The sequence below is a fragment of the Mirounga leonina genome, unplaced genomic scaffold (genome assembly GCF_011800145.1).
Source record: "Mirounga leonina isolate KUSES-001 unplaced genomic scaffold, KU_Mleo_1.0 Mir_418, whole genome shotgun sequence".
Lineage (NCBI taxonomy): Eukaryota > Metazoa > Chordata > Mammalia > Carnivora > Phocidae > Mirounga > Mirounga leonina.
Window position 1 is genome coordinate 20721355 of NW_023270739.1, and position 15313 is coordinate 20736667.

A 15313-nucleotide genomic window follows, 5' to 3' on the forward strand; every position below is an offset into this window, starting at 1 on the left:
CCTTTGCCCACATCTTTCCTCTCTTAATATTCTTTAACTATGTAGTCTGACCCCTCTTCATCCTGAAAGAAAGGAATCCTTCCTCTTTCATTAGGTGGAAGATAGGGAAATCTGACCTGGCAATTAAAGTAGTCATTTTCAGGCCAGGATAAGGCAGAATACACTAAGTAATTCTGTGCCATCACATATGTGTTTATTCTTTCTGATTACGAAACTAATTGTAGAAAATTTGGAAAACAGACAATTTAAAGTAAAAAATGAAATTTTATAAGATCATGAATGGCTGTAACAATTTAAACATTCTGTTACTGTTGACATTTAGATATGCTCCAGAGTTCCACTATTATAAAAAAAAAAAAACAGTACATACAAATCTTTGTGGGATTCTCTGAACAAGTTATTAGGTAGATTTATAGAAATGGAATTAACAGTCCAAAGAGTATGAATATTTAACCTGCCAAATCATGCTCTAGAAATTTACCCATATTGTTAATAATACTGCTATTAGCAGTGAGACTACCCAATTAATGAAAACAGTATGAACATCAGTATCAAAAAAACACAGCCAAACAATGTGACTAGTTCATACAGTATGAACAATGATATATAATGTTTCTATTTATCAAAATGGTAAAGTTTTTTATATTTTTATTTTCTTTTTAGTAGCAACATCTCCTAGCAATAGGGAGAGTGTGTATGTGTGTGTGTTACTTTCACAAATAGTTAGTGTAAAAGATGAGGCAATCTATCCCCCCGCCGTATATCTCTATGAAAACAATGAATAAATATACCAATTAGATATTAATAATCAAAACACAAAATATTTTTAGGTTAGAAGATATTTTTTGCCTATCAAAATATCCAAGATTTTAAGATTTATTTAGAAGTAGATACAACTAAAAAACTGCCTATGGAGGCAAAACTTCCTTTAAGAAACTTCTATGAAAATTAAAATGCTAACTTGAGAGCTATTTGCATAGTTCCCATGTGAAAATGACAAGCATATACTTCAGAATGGTAACATCTGAAATATCAGGGCAAAGGAAAAGATACCACCCCAGGGACTGAGAAAATTAGCAACTGTCGTGAAAAGAGTCAGACTAAAGCTATTACCCACATCTTTTAGCTAGAATAAAAATGTAATGACTGCCAGCAAAAGAACATGATCCTTGGATCTGAACAGACTTACCATCTCTGATAGGTGAGAACATGTCACCTAAACTACTTTTTCTGGTATCATCAAAGCTGAAGAAATCCTGATTTTTCCCACTGTCCGTTTCCTTAGTTATAGTATCAGTGTTTATGCTTCGAGGCAAACCTTATAGGAAAATTAGATATAAAAATAACTGTTACTACATATACATGAATTTACCGTCAGAAGCTAGGTTCTAAAAATTAATGTATCATGCATATATTAATGTATCATGCATATATTACATATATCATTGTTGTAATATTACAACAGTGAGCACCAGGAAAAGAAAACAATGTAACAACAGCTCAGTTAACCATGATTTTCATGGAAGGAAGGGCTTCTCAAAAGCAAATAATCTATTTATTCATATGATACCACCTTATTTTAGCCATTTTGATGAAATTTTCCCAAAATGATTTATATACTTTGCTGCCCTCTTAAAGTATACTTAACACAACCAACTTCTTATAATGGGCTCACTTTTATGAACATCTACAAATGATTAAAAAAGTCTGTAAGGCATATAGCACGATGCCCAACATAGAGCAGGATTCAAGTAATGTTAGTTCCTTTCCATAACTGCAGTAACTGGATCTCCTTTTTCCCTCTTCTGTCTTTTCCTTCACTAACTTTAGTGGAAGCTTAACACTGCTCTCAGTATTATTGATCTCAAATGACTTTACTAGCCTCAGGATAGTTTACTAAGAGGAAAGAAACCAGAATACTAAACTCATAAAGAACAGCATAGTAGACAACAATGAAGAGATGTGCAGCAGTTTATTTTCCCTGCCAGTATATAATGCAAGGAATTAGGGCAGGGACTTTTTAAGATTGAACTCTGTGGGCTCAGTAGCTTCTCGCCCATTTTTGGGTTGAAGAATGAGTTCTAGAGATTCAAGAGCTGTGATGAAAGTCTGGTACTTTAACTGGTAGCATGTTATTGTATTACATTTTTTAAAAAGATTTATTTATTTTTTCCAGAGAGAGAGAGAGAAGGGAGGGGCAGAAGGGGAGGGAGAGAATCTTAAGCTGACTCCCTGCTGAACAAGGAGCCTGACATGGGGCTTCAATTCAGGAACTCACAACCCTGAGATAACGACCTGAGCCAAAACAAAGAGTCAAAGGCTCAATGGACTGTACCACCTAGGTGCCCCCTGTATTACATTTTAAATAGTGTTTTATTTGCCATCTTGGTCCCAAATGAAAACTGAAAAGCTGGGATAAAAACAAAGAACAGCCAGCATATCCAAAAAGGTCCAAACCTGGCAAATAAAATAAACTTCTCTAGTAACACCTGATAAAAAGTTAAAATATTACTGAACATTTGTACATCACTGTCATTGAAGTGTTTACACCAAGAGTTAAACTGTTATAAAGAATAAATTTTCTCTCCTTCTTCTAGATGTTTAAACATGTATAAATGCATAACTTTAGCCTCTGGAACTTTAGGAGAAAGAAGTTTGGTATCATTTGAAAGTAGTGCTAAAGACATTTTTTACTTTTTAAACTGCTGTTTTCCTCTGAAATAAGCACTAGCAACAAGTCTGCAGAGGTTCTCTAAGTTTTTACTTAAATTCCAGGTGGTTAACATACAGTGTAATAATTTCAGGTGTACAATATAGTGATTCACCACTTCCATACAACACCAGGTGCTCATCACAACAAGTGCAGTCCTTCATCCCCATCACCTGTTTCACCCATCCCCCCCCACTCACTTCCCCTCTGGTAACCATCAGTTTGTTTTCTATATTTAAGAAAAAGCAAATGACGTATCACAATCCCAGACTTCAAGCTCTATTACAAAACTGTAATCATCAAGACAGTATGGTACCAGCACAAAAATAGACACACAGATCAATGGAACAGAAAACCCAGAACGGAACCCACAACTATATGGTCAATTAATCTTTGACAAAGCAGGAAAGAATATCCAGTAGGAAAAAGTCTCTTCAACAAATGGTGTTGGGAAAACTGGACAAGAACATGCAAAAGAATGAAACTAGACCACTTTCTTATACCATACACAAAAATAAATTCAAAATGGATTAAAGACCTAAATGTGAGACATGAAACCCTTAAAATCTTAGAGGAGAACATAAGCAGTAACCTCTTTGACATCAGCCATAGCAACTTCTTTGTAGATACGTCTCCTGAGGTAAGGGAAACAAAAGTAAAAACTACTGGGACTTCACCAAAAAGCTCCTGCACAGCAAAGGAAAACAACAAAACTAAAAGGCAACCTACAGAATGAGAGAAGATATTTACAAGTGACATATCTGATAAAGGGTTAGTATTCAAAATATATAAAGAACTTAATAAAATTCAACACCCAAAAAATGCATAGTCTAATTTAAAAATTTGCAGAAGACATGAACAGACATTTCTCCAAACAAGACATCCAGATGGCCAGCAGACACATGAAAAGATGCTCAATATCACTCATCATCAGAAAAATGCAAATCAAAACCATAATGAGATATCATCTCACACCTGTCAGAATGGCTAAAATCAACAACACAAGAAACAACTGGTGTTGGCAAGGATGTGGAGATAGGGGAAACCCTCTACACTGTTGGTGGGAATGCAGTGGTTGGCACCTTTAGTAGAAGCAATGTGAACTTTTTTCAAATTTCAGATTCATTTTACAGGAAGTTGAAAATAATAGTAATGATGATAACCGTGATGACAATATTAGCAAAACCGTAATTCACTAAGTGCCTATCATGTGCCAGGCACTTTTGATACATCTTCTCTGATTTTCACAATAACCCTAAAAGTTAAATATTATCTATGGAAGAGAAAATAAGACTCAAAGTGGTTAAGAAAACTGCCCAAAGTCATGCTGGTAGAAGTCACAGACCCAAGACTTACGCCTAACATACTCTCAATATTTCAGAGTAGGGAAAATGTACGTGTGTGTGTGTGTGTGTGTGTGTGTGTGTGTGTGTGAGAGAGAGAGAGAGAGAGCGCGCGCGCTAATGATGAAGCAAATGTGGCAAAATTTATAAAACTGGATCTGCTAAAGGGTATACTAGAGCTCAGGAGTTCTTTGTACTATTTTTGAAATGTTTCTATAAGTTTGCAATTATTTCAAAATAAGATTAATAAACAAAAGTTTCTAACTCTGTGGGTACAGAGAAAACATTCATTTTGTCAGAAACTCTGCTAATCAGCCAACAGTTATCATTAATCAGTGACCCTGCAGACCCAACTCTTGCATTTCCTAATTAATGCTGTCATCGTTACACATGAGTTTCCTTATTAAAAACTAAATGAGTAACAGTGAGACTTCAGAAAGCTCAGAGTAAATAAGAGAAACTTTATTTTAATTTTGGAAATTATGAATAGAATCAATAATAAAAAAATAATGACAATTTTTATAATATAGTTAATTCAACATCTTGGTGAACATTACCCAAAGTTCTATTTCAAAATGAATTTCTTCTTCTAAGTATATAGGAATAATATTTGTTTCTGGGAGTTCTTAAATAAGAAATTATTTTTCTATATAATATATAATGACTTTTATGTAAGGATGATGTAGATATTAACAGAAAATTTATAATGAAGATATATACTTATTATATCTTTTTAAAAACCATTCCATACTATCAAGGCTAACAAATTAAAGTTCCGCTTCTACTTGAAAACTGTAAACTCATGCTGAGAAGGTACAACAAATATTTTTACCCAAGTTAACTACTTGTCCTGAAACCTTAAAAGACATGGATACATGCATTTCTAATGAGACTAGTTTGGAAACACAGTGGTATATCATACAGACTTTTTAAAATTTTTTTAAAGATTTATTTATTTATTTGAGAGAGAGTGCATGAAAGTGGGAGTAGGGGCAGAGGGGGAGGGAGGGAGAGAGAGAGAGAGAGAGAGAGAGAGAGAGAGAGAGAGAATCCCAAGCTGACTCCTTACTGAGCGCAGAGCCCAACATGTGGGGCTTGATCTCACAACTCCAAGATCACTACCCGAGTCAAAACTGAGTCGGACACTCAACCAACTGAGCCACCCAGATGCCCCTACCATGCAGACTTAAAAATACGTCGCAAGTTGACAGTATAGTGTAACTTCTTAAAATTTAAAAGAAAAAAAATGTTTTCAGAAATTTAGAGAAAAGGAATATTCTCTACAGTAAATACAGGGAAGCTTATATTACACCTTCACAAAGTCTAAAGGAATTCTTTAAGAACCATTTCATCAGTACGATTCTCAGAGTAGAAGAAATTATTTAAAAATTGCAAAATTTTTATTTTTCTTTAATAAACTACTAATATACTGCTTAATATGTGCCAGGCACTATTCTGCACTTAAATACATTCACCACCTGACTTACTTTACCTTCTGAAATATGAAATAAAAGAAGCCATTAATAGCTTTTTTTGTGACTCAGAGATCAAATCAAAATGACAGCATCCAAGAATCATATTCTCTACTGATTCATCTGAAGACACAATGGACCGTCATCCAGTCTGGAGTGGCATTAAGGATAATTTCTGGATTGGCATTATTCTGTTTTTAAGATAATCAATATGTCTTACAACAGAAGTTCAGCTAAATAGAATAGGTGCCTTTCATTACTTTTTTAAAAATTTATAGCTCAAGTTAAAATGGTCACTTCTTCTATTTTCACTATTAATAATTCTACCTAAATACACAAGTGAATTTGAGTTCCAGGTTCTTGAAGAAAGCACTAATAATATATACCGGGGTGGGGTGCCGGGTGGAAACTCCACATATGATACATAAGCATCATTTACCTGCTTTGTCTTGCACAGCAACTGCTCCTTTCCCCCCGGCTGTTGTCATGGGCTGTGGTAGAGCCGTGCCAATGGGAGTGGTGGCTGCTTCTCTGACGACTCCAGAATTCTGAACTCCTCCACTGGTAGCGCTCACATTAATGGCTCGTTTGTTCACAGCTGTGGGCTTATTTGAACAGCCTTTATTTAAACTTGACTGAAATGCAATGGAATATTTAAAAGCTCAGGTTTCTAGTGCTCCATACTATACATTAATATTTTATCAATTCCCTGTTAGGTTAAAAATATCTATAATTTCCCTTACAAATCTTAAGCCTGCTGGTGGATCTGAGAGTTTCCCTCTGAACCAAAAAGCCTTTTAAGATATTTTTGAAGAGAGAAATATGAGAATTAAGTACAAAAAAATAGTTTTAAAACCAAGTATCAAATGGCTTTGTACCAGTCATTTAAAATGCTTTCATATTAAAATAATTACAAAGTAAAACTACACTGTGTTTAATGGACGAAATATGATTTCCATATTCTGAACTAGACTTATTTAATAAAATAAAAAATAATGAAAAGAAATACCTTACCTTAGAAAGAGCAGTGGAGTACTGAAATGCTATACACCGCACAGATGTCTTGTGAGCACTGATGGTTTTAACTGGTGATTTCAACATCCTTAAATCATACTGATATATTTTCCCACGGGAAGATCCAATAGCCAAAGTGGCTCCATCAGGCATGAAGTCCACTGCAGTCAGAGGGGTGTCGGCCACTAAGGTTTTCACTAGCCTTTGGAAAGGGTAACAAAGTATATCTAGATATGTGAGCCTATATAGGTATGTAAGTGTATGTGACCTATAGATAGCTATCTACCAAAACCAAAGCTACTTAGCATTTGGCAAAGTGACTTAGAATATGCATCCCCAATATTTGTGTAAAGCGTAAATTCAGAACTAGACTTAGAGACCTTTCTAATACAATGGCATATAAAGGAACTGCTGCCTACTCCATCCTATTTTTCCTATTCACTTCCAATAGGTACATTCTACATCATCTAGAAGCAGCAACTATTTCTCTGAGTAATTACTACTTCGACAGTGAACATGACAGACTTCCTGAGTGTTATTCCACAAACAAGGGCTCTAGTCTCAGGATTAAGGAGGCCCTAACCATCCCCTTTCCATTTATTGATCTGCTCAGGTCTCAAGAGGACTATGACCTTTCGCAGGGGAGCAGCTGCTACTTTGCTCTTTTAGCTGTGCATTTCTTGACCAGAAAGCTAACAGAATCCATGTGGCTTGATCCTCATGAAGCTAATATAGAAATATGGATACTGAACTGCTGAAGCTGAGCTCTTTGCCACAGTTATTTGGTATAAGAGAGAAATGCTTACTGACTCTTAAGGTTCTCAGTAAAGTTCAAAAGAAAGAATAAAAAAGAAAAATTTTTTAAAAAAGAAGAAAGTAAAACAAGTAACAGTAAACTTTAACAAGGACTGACAAAAAGTCCTTCCCTAGTCATAACATTACCACTTTCTTCCATACAATCTTTAGATATTGCTAGGTGTCTTCAATACACCTGTAGCACTCTTGTACCATTTTTTTTTTATAGCTAACCAAGCACACCTATAACTGTTAAGAAAGCCAAAAGGCACAATGGACCCAGATACTTAGAAGATTATGTACCCTTTAGCTCTAGATCAGTGGTTCTCAACTGGGGGCAATTTTGCTACTTTTTCTAATATGCGGAGTGCTACTAGCCTCTGGTGGATAGAGACCAGGGATGCTGCTGAATATTCTACAATGCCCAGGATAACCCCCCACAAACGAGAATTATCCAGCCCAAAATGTCAACAGTTTAGAAACCCTGCTCTTGATAATGAATTAATTTTAAAGCAAATTAATCACACTGCTTTTAAAATATACATATTTAGTTGTATTTCTGAAAAAGAATACTATGCCTATATGCTAAAATAAAGATGTGCAATCATTAACATGCTATCCTCAACATTCAACATCCAGATGTACTCTAAAGAATATCCGCATCTTGTGTATTTTTTTCTGCATGGGAAGAAAGAGAAAATTCTATCCTTCTAGATATCAAGCACACAACTTTAGATCTTCCAAACATTAACCAGAGGTCTATGCAAATCACAAATGTCTGCTAATGAGATAATAGTTATTTGTCACTAAATTAAGAAATGATCGTGTCACACTTACTTCTTACTTGAAGTGTCATAGAGAATGATTCTTTTATCCAAGCCTATAGTCACAAATAGCAATTCATTGACAGGAGAAAAACAGATGCCTGAAGCTGGAGCTTTATGTGTACTGTCAAAGTTATGGTATGGACTCTGACTATTCACATCCCAGAGAGTTACTATTCCGTTATCCGAAACACTGCCCAGTAGTGATTTCTTAAACAAGGAGTACTTCAAGTGCCGAACAGACTATAAAAATAAGAATAAATTTTATGCAATTGTAACCATTCATAAGAACATTTTATATAAACTATATAAATGATGGCAACAGTCAACCACACTATTCACAGGGGATTTAGGACTTCTCTTGTTCATAGAGTAAGAGGTTTCAACTATGACAACCGTAAAAATCACTTAGTGGGCCGTAAGATGATCCTAATACATACCAATATTCTAGTAATTAAATATTTGTCATGATTTTATTATCTTGGAATAGAGCTACCTCAACCTCCCCTTTTGTAGAGGAAAAATATAATATGTTGAGATTAACTACATTAACTCATCAGGCTTAGGAATATCTACCATAATAAAAGGCCCAGTAGCTAATCACAGCCAAATCACGATTTATAAGTATCAGAGAACACTGGCAGAGAATAAGCAATATTTCAAATTTATTTTCTCTATATATTTTATTTATTTATTTATTTAAAGATTTATTTATTTATTTATTTAACAGAGATAGAGAGAGAGCACAAGTAGGCAGAGCGGCAGACAGAGGGAAAGGGAGAAGCAGGCTCTCTGCCCAGCAGGGAGCCCGATGTGGGCTCAATCCCAGGACCCTGGGATCATGACCTGAGCTGAAGGCAGCCGCTTAACCGACTGAGCCACTCAGGCGCCCTCTACATATTTTAGATATTTGGATATATTTGTTTGAATCTGGGCATTTGATGCACTGGCAATTTAGCACTTGAAGCAAAATAAAAAAATTAAGTAAACCACAAAGAACTGACAACACTCTAGACTGGGTATGGACTATATCCTTCTTTCAAAAGCATCAGCCTGAGGGCAATACTGGCCTTTCTCTAAACACTCATCCCTGGGGGCAGTGGAGACACTCTCTCTTTCTAGCTTCTGCTGGATCAGAACAAACAAAGATCCAGTTTGAGTAAAGTAAAGTGGATGAATTTTATCTACTTTTACTAAAATGTTGCTTTCAAACTTGTGTTGATATTATCACTTACTGAGCTGAGGATTAAGTATCTTACATTTAAGCTAATTTTTCCCTGCACAGAAACAGCAATATAAGTATAGAAATTAATAGTAGAATCTGCAAGAGTGGGAAACTGGTTTTCAAAGAGTTAAGTTAGAGTTCCAAATAAAGCAATGAATCAGGCTCTAGTAGGCTGAGAGTAGCTATACATATAGGTCCCAGATAAATCTGGCACAAAACAAAAGTCAAATCTGAAGGTTTTTTGTTTGTTCCATCTAGTTTAATCTATTATACTCCAAAAGCTTCTATATACCACTAGAAACCACTCAGAAACCACTAGCTTCTATATATTAAAAACTCATATACTACCTACTTCTAAGATGTTTCAAAATAATATATATCAGCCCTCAACAACAAAAATATTTATGATTAATACAAAACAAATTCTGTCTAAGGAAACAAAAGGAGTATTTGTTACCAGACACCCCAACATGAGATAATTACTATGGTCATGCATTAAATATGGCTCCTCATTTTCAGACGGTTAAAGTACAAAAAGAAAACATCGGCTTGTGTTTTCCATTTTTCTTGAGGAAAAGTATATCCATTCCAACAGAAAAATCTTTCCTCTGGTCTACACTCAAGGAAAAATAAACTACTTGGACCTTGACTATATAAAAGACATAGAGGGCGCCTGGGTGGCTTAGTCGGTTAAGTGTCCGACTCTTAATTTTGGCTCAGGTCATGATCTCAGGGTCATGAGATCAAGCCCTGCATCAGCCTCCATGCTGAGTATGGAGCCTGCTTGAGGTTCTCTCTCTCCCGCGGCCCCTCCCTCCATCCCCAAGCTCTCTCTCTAAAAAGGAAAAAAAAAAAAAAAAAGACACAGAGATCCTTAGTGAATTGCGATGTTTATAGTCACATATCAACCTAGCAAAACATTAATTTTTTAAAAAATTCTGTAGCACATTAAGAGTTTATATAATGGGGATTAACATAAGAATAAAAAAGAGTTTATATAGTTATGGTCCTTCATATAATCTAAATTTAGATTAAATACACAAGCAGAACTTAAAAAAAAAAAACTAACACCATAAAACATAGACCTCATAGATCCTCGAAGTACATAAAATTCAACCTCTTAGCCACAGGATTCCTACTGGAAGGTGGTCATCCAGAATCTATTTGAATATAGCAAGGAAAAAGGAGCTTACTATTTCATATAATGAAACTTTATAAATAGTTAAAAATGCATTTCTTGATTAAGTCAAAACCTAAATTCCAAATATTGCTTCATACATGTTCTGTGGACCTATTTGGCAACCTTATTTAAGAAAAGAAAAAAGGCTAACAATAACCATCAATCTTCATTCAAGCAGGGTCTCGGCCAAACTCTGCAGGGTCTTGGGTAAATTACTTAAACTCTCCAAGCCTCAGTGTTCTCATCTACAAGACAGAAAACGCTCTTATTTTCCAGTCAAAGTTCTTCTAAGAATTAAACAGAATCTCTGCACAGAGCCGTGTACACAGCCGTAGCCGCCACTATTCTCAGGGGCTCATGACTCATTCTTCATTGTATATGTACCCATTTGACCATCTTTTACACATAGTTTTTTAAAAGACCCTTAAGTAGCCAAACTGATTTCTTTAAATGGCTCCCCTCTATCTCTCTGATACATTTCTGACCTTTCTACAGCTATTAAATCATCATGTCTTTAGAGTATCATTAAAAGACTATCCAATGACCTGGATAAATGAAGTATTAATCTACTAAATTATATTTAAAATAAGTACTAATAATACATGTTAGTACCAGCAGCACTTATTAAGCCCCTACACCTGGTTCCAGATTCAAACCATTTCTAAGGAAAAAAAAAATATATTGCCAAGAACCTTATGAAAAACATCCCTAAAAGCAGCAATGCCATTTTTTCTTACATTATTATTATGTAAGAGTGTATGTGCTTGTGAAGAAATATATGTTTCTAAATATAAAAAGTACATCACTCACTATAGATCAAGGGTTGGCAAACTTTTTCTTGAAGGGCCAAGCAGTAAATATTTTATGCTGTTGTACAGCAAAAGCAATATGAATGAGCATGGCTGTGTTCCAATAAAACTTTATTTACAAAAATAATGGTCAGCTACTGGGTCACAGTTTGTTGGTCCCATAGTTTTCAAACATAAATGTTTGAAATAAAAAAACAAAACATGGGGCACTCAGGTGGCTTAGTCAGTTAAGTGTCTGCCTTCAGCTTAGGTCATGATCCCAGAGTCCTGAGATCCAGGCCCATGTAGGGCTCCCTGCTCAGTGGGGAGCCTGCTTCTCCCTCTCCTTCCCACTTGTGCTCTCTCTCACTATCACTGTCACTATCTCTTTCTCTCTCTCAAATATTTTAATAAAATCTTAAACACACACACACACAAAAGGAGAGGAAAAAAATCTACAATCCTACCACCCACAAAAAAAACCTGGTTAACATTTAGTTTTGTTGTAAATAAGTCTTAGTTTTATTGTTTAAATATTTTTCTGTGTGAATGTATGTTTGTGTGTATTCAGTAAGTATAAACAGAAAACCTGGGATCATACTTTATTATTATAAAGTCAGCACTGTCACTAATACTTTCTACTACATGATTTCAACAGCTGGATAATACATGAATATATATCAATTTATCTAAATAATCTAATGTTGGACACTTAGGTTATTTCCAATTTCCAAGTATCCTAACTACTATCATTTTTAAAATCTGCTAATTTATGAAAGAATTTGTATTTCACTGTTGTTCATGCTTTAAAGGTTCTTGGTTGAAAAATACTAAGTGACCATCTGTCTTCCTTCTTTTATGAATTACACATTAATCTACTTTGCTTATTTTCCATTGGGCTATTAAGATTTTTTTAAATCCTAATTTGCAATTGATCTTACTATAATAAGGACATTAAAGCTGTCATAAGTATAAATATTTCCCCATTTTTCTTTCAATTTTGTTAATTTTTTAAAAGATTGCTATTTGTCAGACTTTTAAGTTTTTATGCATTTAAATTTATCATGTCTGTCTCCCTAACTTATAACTTTGTTCTTATACTTAGAAAAGCCTTACCTTCAGAGATAAGAATATCCATTCATATTTTATTATAGCTTTATAATCTGTAATATGTACCTAAATACATATATATGTATATATACATATATATACTAGACACTATACTTATATATACAACAGATACTATACGTGTGTATATAGACATACATATAGACACACACACACACACACACATGCATAAATATACACAGTATCCCTTCAACTCCATCCCCTCCCTTTTTTCTTTTTTAAGATTTTATTTATTCATTTGAGACACAGAGATACAGAAAGAGAGCGAGCATGAGCAGGGAGAGAGGCAGAGGGAGAGGGAGAAGCAGGCTCCCCGCTGAGCCAGGAGTACGATGTGGGGCTTGATCCCAAGACCCTGGGATCATGACCTGGGCCGAAGGCAGATGCTTAACCATCTGAGCCACCCAGGCATCCCCATCCCCTCCCTCTTCTTAAGTCCCAGTGTCTTGTCTCAAGCACTAATCAACTATCACTGGAGGTACTGCCCACTTCCATTCTCAGTAGCTTAATATCCATCCTTCACATTGCTGCAGCAGTAACCTCTTCAAAACTGGAAATCTGAACATATTTGTCCTGCTTAAAATCCTTTTAACTCGAAGACTCTGAAAAGTTAGTTGTTACAGCGGTGGCAGGGTTTCTGAAATCTCTCTGAATAACCCCATATGTGTGTGTGTGCAGGCCTGGACTTCCTATCCTTAGAAAGTCCTATTTCTCAAGGTTGGCCCTTGGCTGGTATCTGGGATTTTGGGAGGGTTTCCACTACCCTAACTGATAAGAGCGACTCACTGACTGATAAAAGTGGCTCACTGTGCCGAAACTGTTTGTGTATGAGATACGGTTTATGACTGCACCATGGCTGAACAGCTGCTTTCCTTCTAGGAGTTTGGAATTTCAATATATGCTACATAGAGGGTGCCCAGGTAACTAGCCTCCACTAAAATCTCTGGGCAATGAATCTCTAATGAGCTTCCCTGGTAGACAGTGCTTCATACGTGTCACAGTTTGATGCTGGGGAAATTAAGTACCTCCTCTCCACTGAGAGAGGATGCTTCGGAGCTTATACCTGGTTTCCTCAGGACTTCACCCCATGCACCTTTTCTCTTTACTGATTCTGCTTTGTACCCTTTCACTGTAATAAATCACAGCCATGTGTATGATTATATGTTGAGTTCTGTGAGTACTCTTTTAGTGAATCATTAAACCTGGTCTTGGGGATCCCCAGCGCAGTGAGTTTAAATGACTTTGTGTGCGTGTATGTTTTACAGACAGACAGCAAACCCCAGACAGCAAAAGTAAAATCCCATGAACATTTACAACAAAACTAGACGATCAGGGATCCTCACGAGCCCCAAAATACATGCTAGAAAGTCAAACAATTAGCAGCCACAAGTCCCTCATAATATTAGTATCTGTGCAAAGGAAGCAGAAGGAAATAACAGGGAGTCTGAGACAGAGCTGAGAACAGGAAAAGTCCCAAATAGCCAATAGGTATTCAAAAAAAAAAAGCATGGTGACCAATTTGACAAGCTCAGCCGAAACCAGGACTATCTGCTGCATTGCATACAGAGGTCTAGAGAAAGGTCTGAAGAGCTAGAGAAGTTTAGCTGCAATGAACTCCCCAAACTGACCAGATGAGATGCTTACCTCCCAGGTCAGGGCACCACACTAAGGAGACACTGTTAGGAGTAGGTGCAAACCTAAATAGGATGGAGTCAACAGAGCTGAAGGAGGGCAAAAGTTCACATACAAGTAAGTGAGTGGAACAAAGCTAGGCAACCTCAGAAAACAAGTCACCATTAAAACAAAAACAAAACTAACTGAAAACAAGAGGGAGCTTGTAAAGCTAGAAAAGACACCCTGAACCCCATCTCTGTGTAGAAGTTCAGGAAAACTAACTCCACAGATAAATCCCATATGAAGTTATTATGAGAACAAGAAGAAAGGAACTCTCAGAGGAGATGAGCAACAAGAAAATAAAATGATACAAGACATTGAAAACAATATAAATCAGAATTAGAAAACTTAGAAATGAGATGTTAGAACTTAGAAAAGAATTAGAAATTTCAGAAGTCTCGGCAAAAATGAAGGCTAATTTAAAAGGAATATAAGAATGAATAAACACAACAGATAACACCTTAGAGATGGGCAAAAAATAAAGAATTTTTGAAAATTATAAATAAGGAAAAAGTTAAAATGATTTGAAAGTAATAAATCAGTGAAGACAAGATCTAATAAAGAAAAAAAAGAAAACATAAGGAAAATAACAAACACTAAAAGCAATAATTCAAGAAAACTTCCCTGAAAGAAAAGATCTGAAACTACATATTAAAGAGGCACACCATGTCCCTATGAATAGCAATACAGAGTGACCAACACCAAGACACAGTCTAACAAAATTACTGGACTTCAAAGAAAAAAAAAATATCCTTGGACATCTAGGAAAAAAGAAACAAGTGACTTCTAAGGAAAAAAATACTTAAATTATCATCAGACATTTGAGACCAACAATGATGGGAGTAACACATTGAAGTTCCTCAAGGAAAAAAAATGTGAGCCTGCTACTGAGTTACATCATTTTTCATTTTCTTTTCTTTTTTTTTTTTTAAGATTTTCTTTATTTTTTGATAGAGAGGGAGAGAGACACAGCAAGAGAGGGAACACAAGCAGGGGGAGTGGCAGAGGGAGAAGCAGGCTTCCCGCGGAGCAGAGAGCCTGATGCGGGGCTCGATCCCAGGACCCTGGGACCATGACCTGAGCCGAAGGCAGATGCTTAATGACTGAGCCACCCAGGCGCCCCTACTGAGTTACATCAAAAGAGAATTTATGTCAGAGAA

General features: G+C 35.8%; 1 protein-coding gene across 4 annotated transcripts in view; it reads right to left on the bottom strand.

Moving 5' to 3' along the window:
- NEDD1 (NEDD1 gamma-tubulin ring complex targeting factor) overlaps window positions 1–15313 on the bottom strand; it is a 50372-nt gene that overhangs the window by 13851 nt on the left and 21208 nt on the right. For 3 of the 4 annotated variants that reach the window (XM_034987786.1, XM_034987785.1, XM_034987788.1), the window contains exons 6-9: window positions 8172–8401; window positions 6540–6741; window positions 5965–6160; window positions 1190–1318 (exon numbers count right to left, since the gene is read on the bottom strand). In XM_034987786.1, coding sequence (XP_034843677.1) covers window positions 1190–1318; window positions 5965–6160; window positions 6540–6741; window positions 8172–8401 — 757 coding nt within the window. The remainder of the gene's footprint in view (window positions 1–1189; window positions 1319–5964; window positions 6161–6539; window positions 6742–8171; window positions 8402–15313) is intronic. The other variant, XM_034987787.1, reaches the window with a different exon arrangement.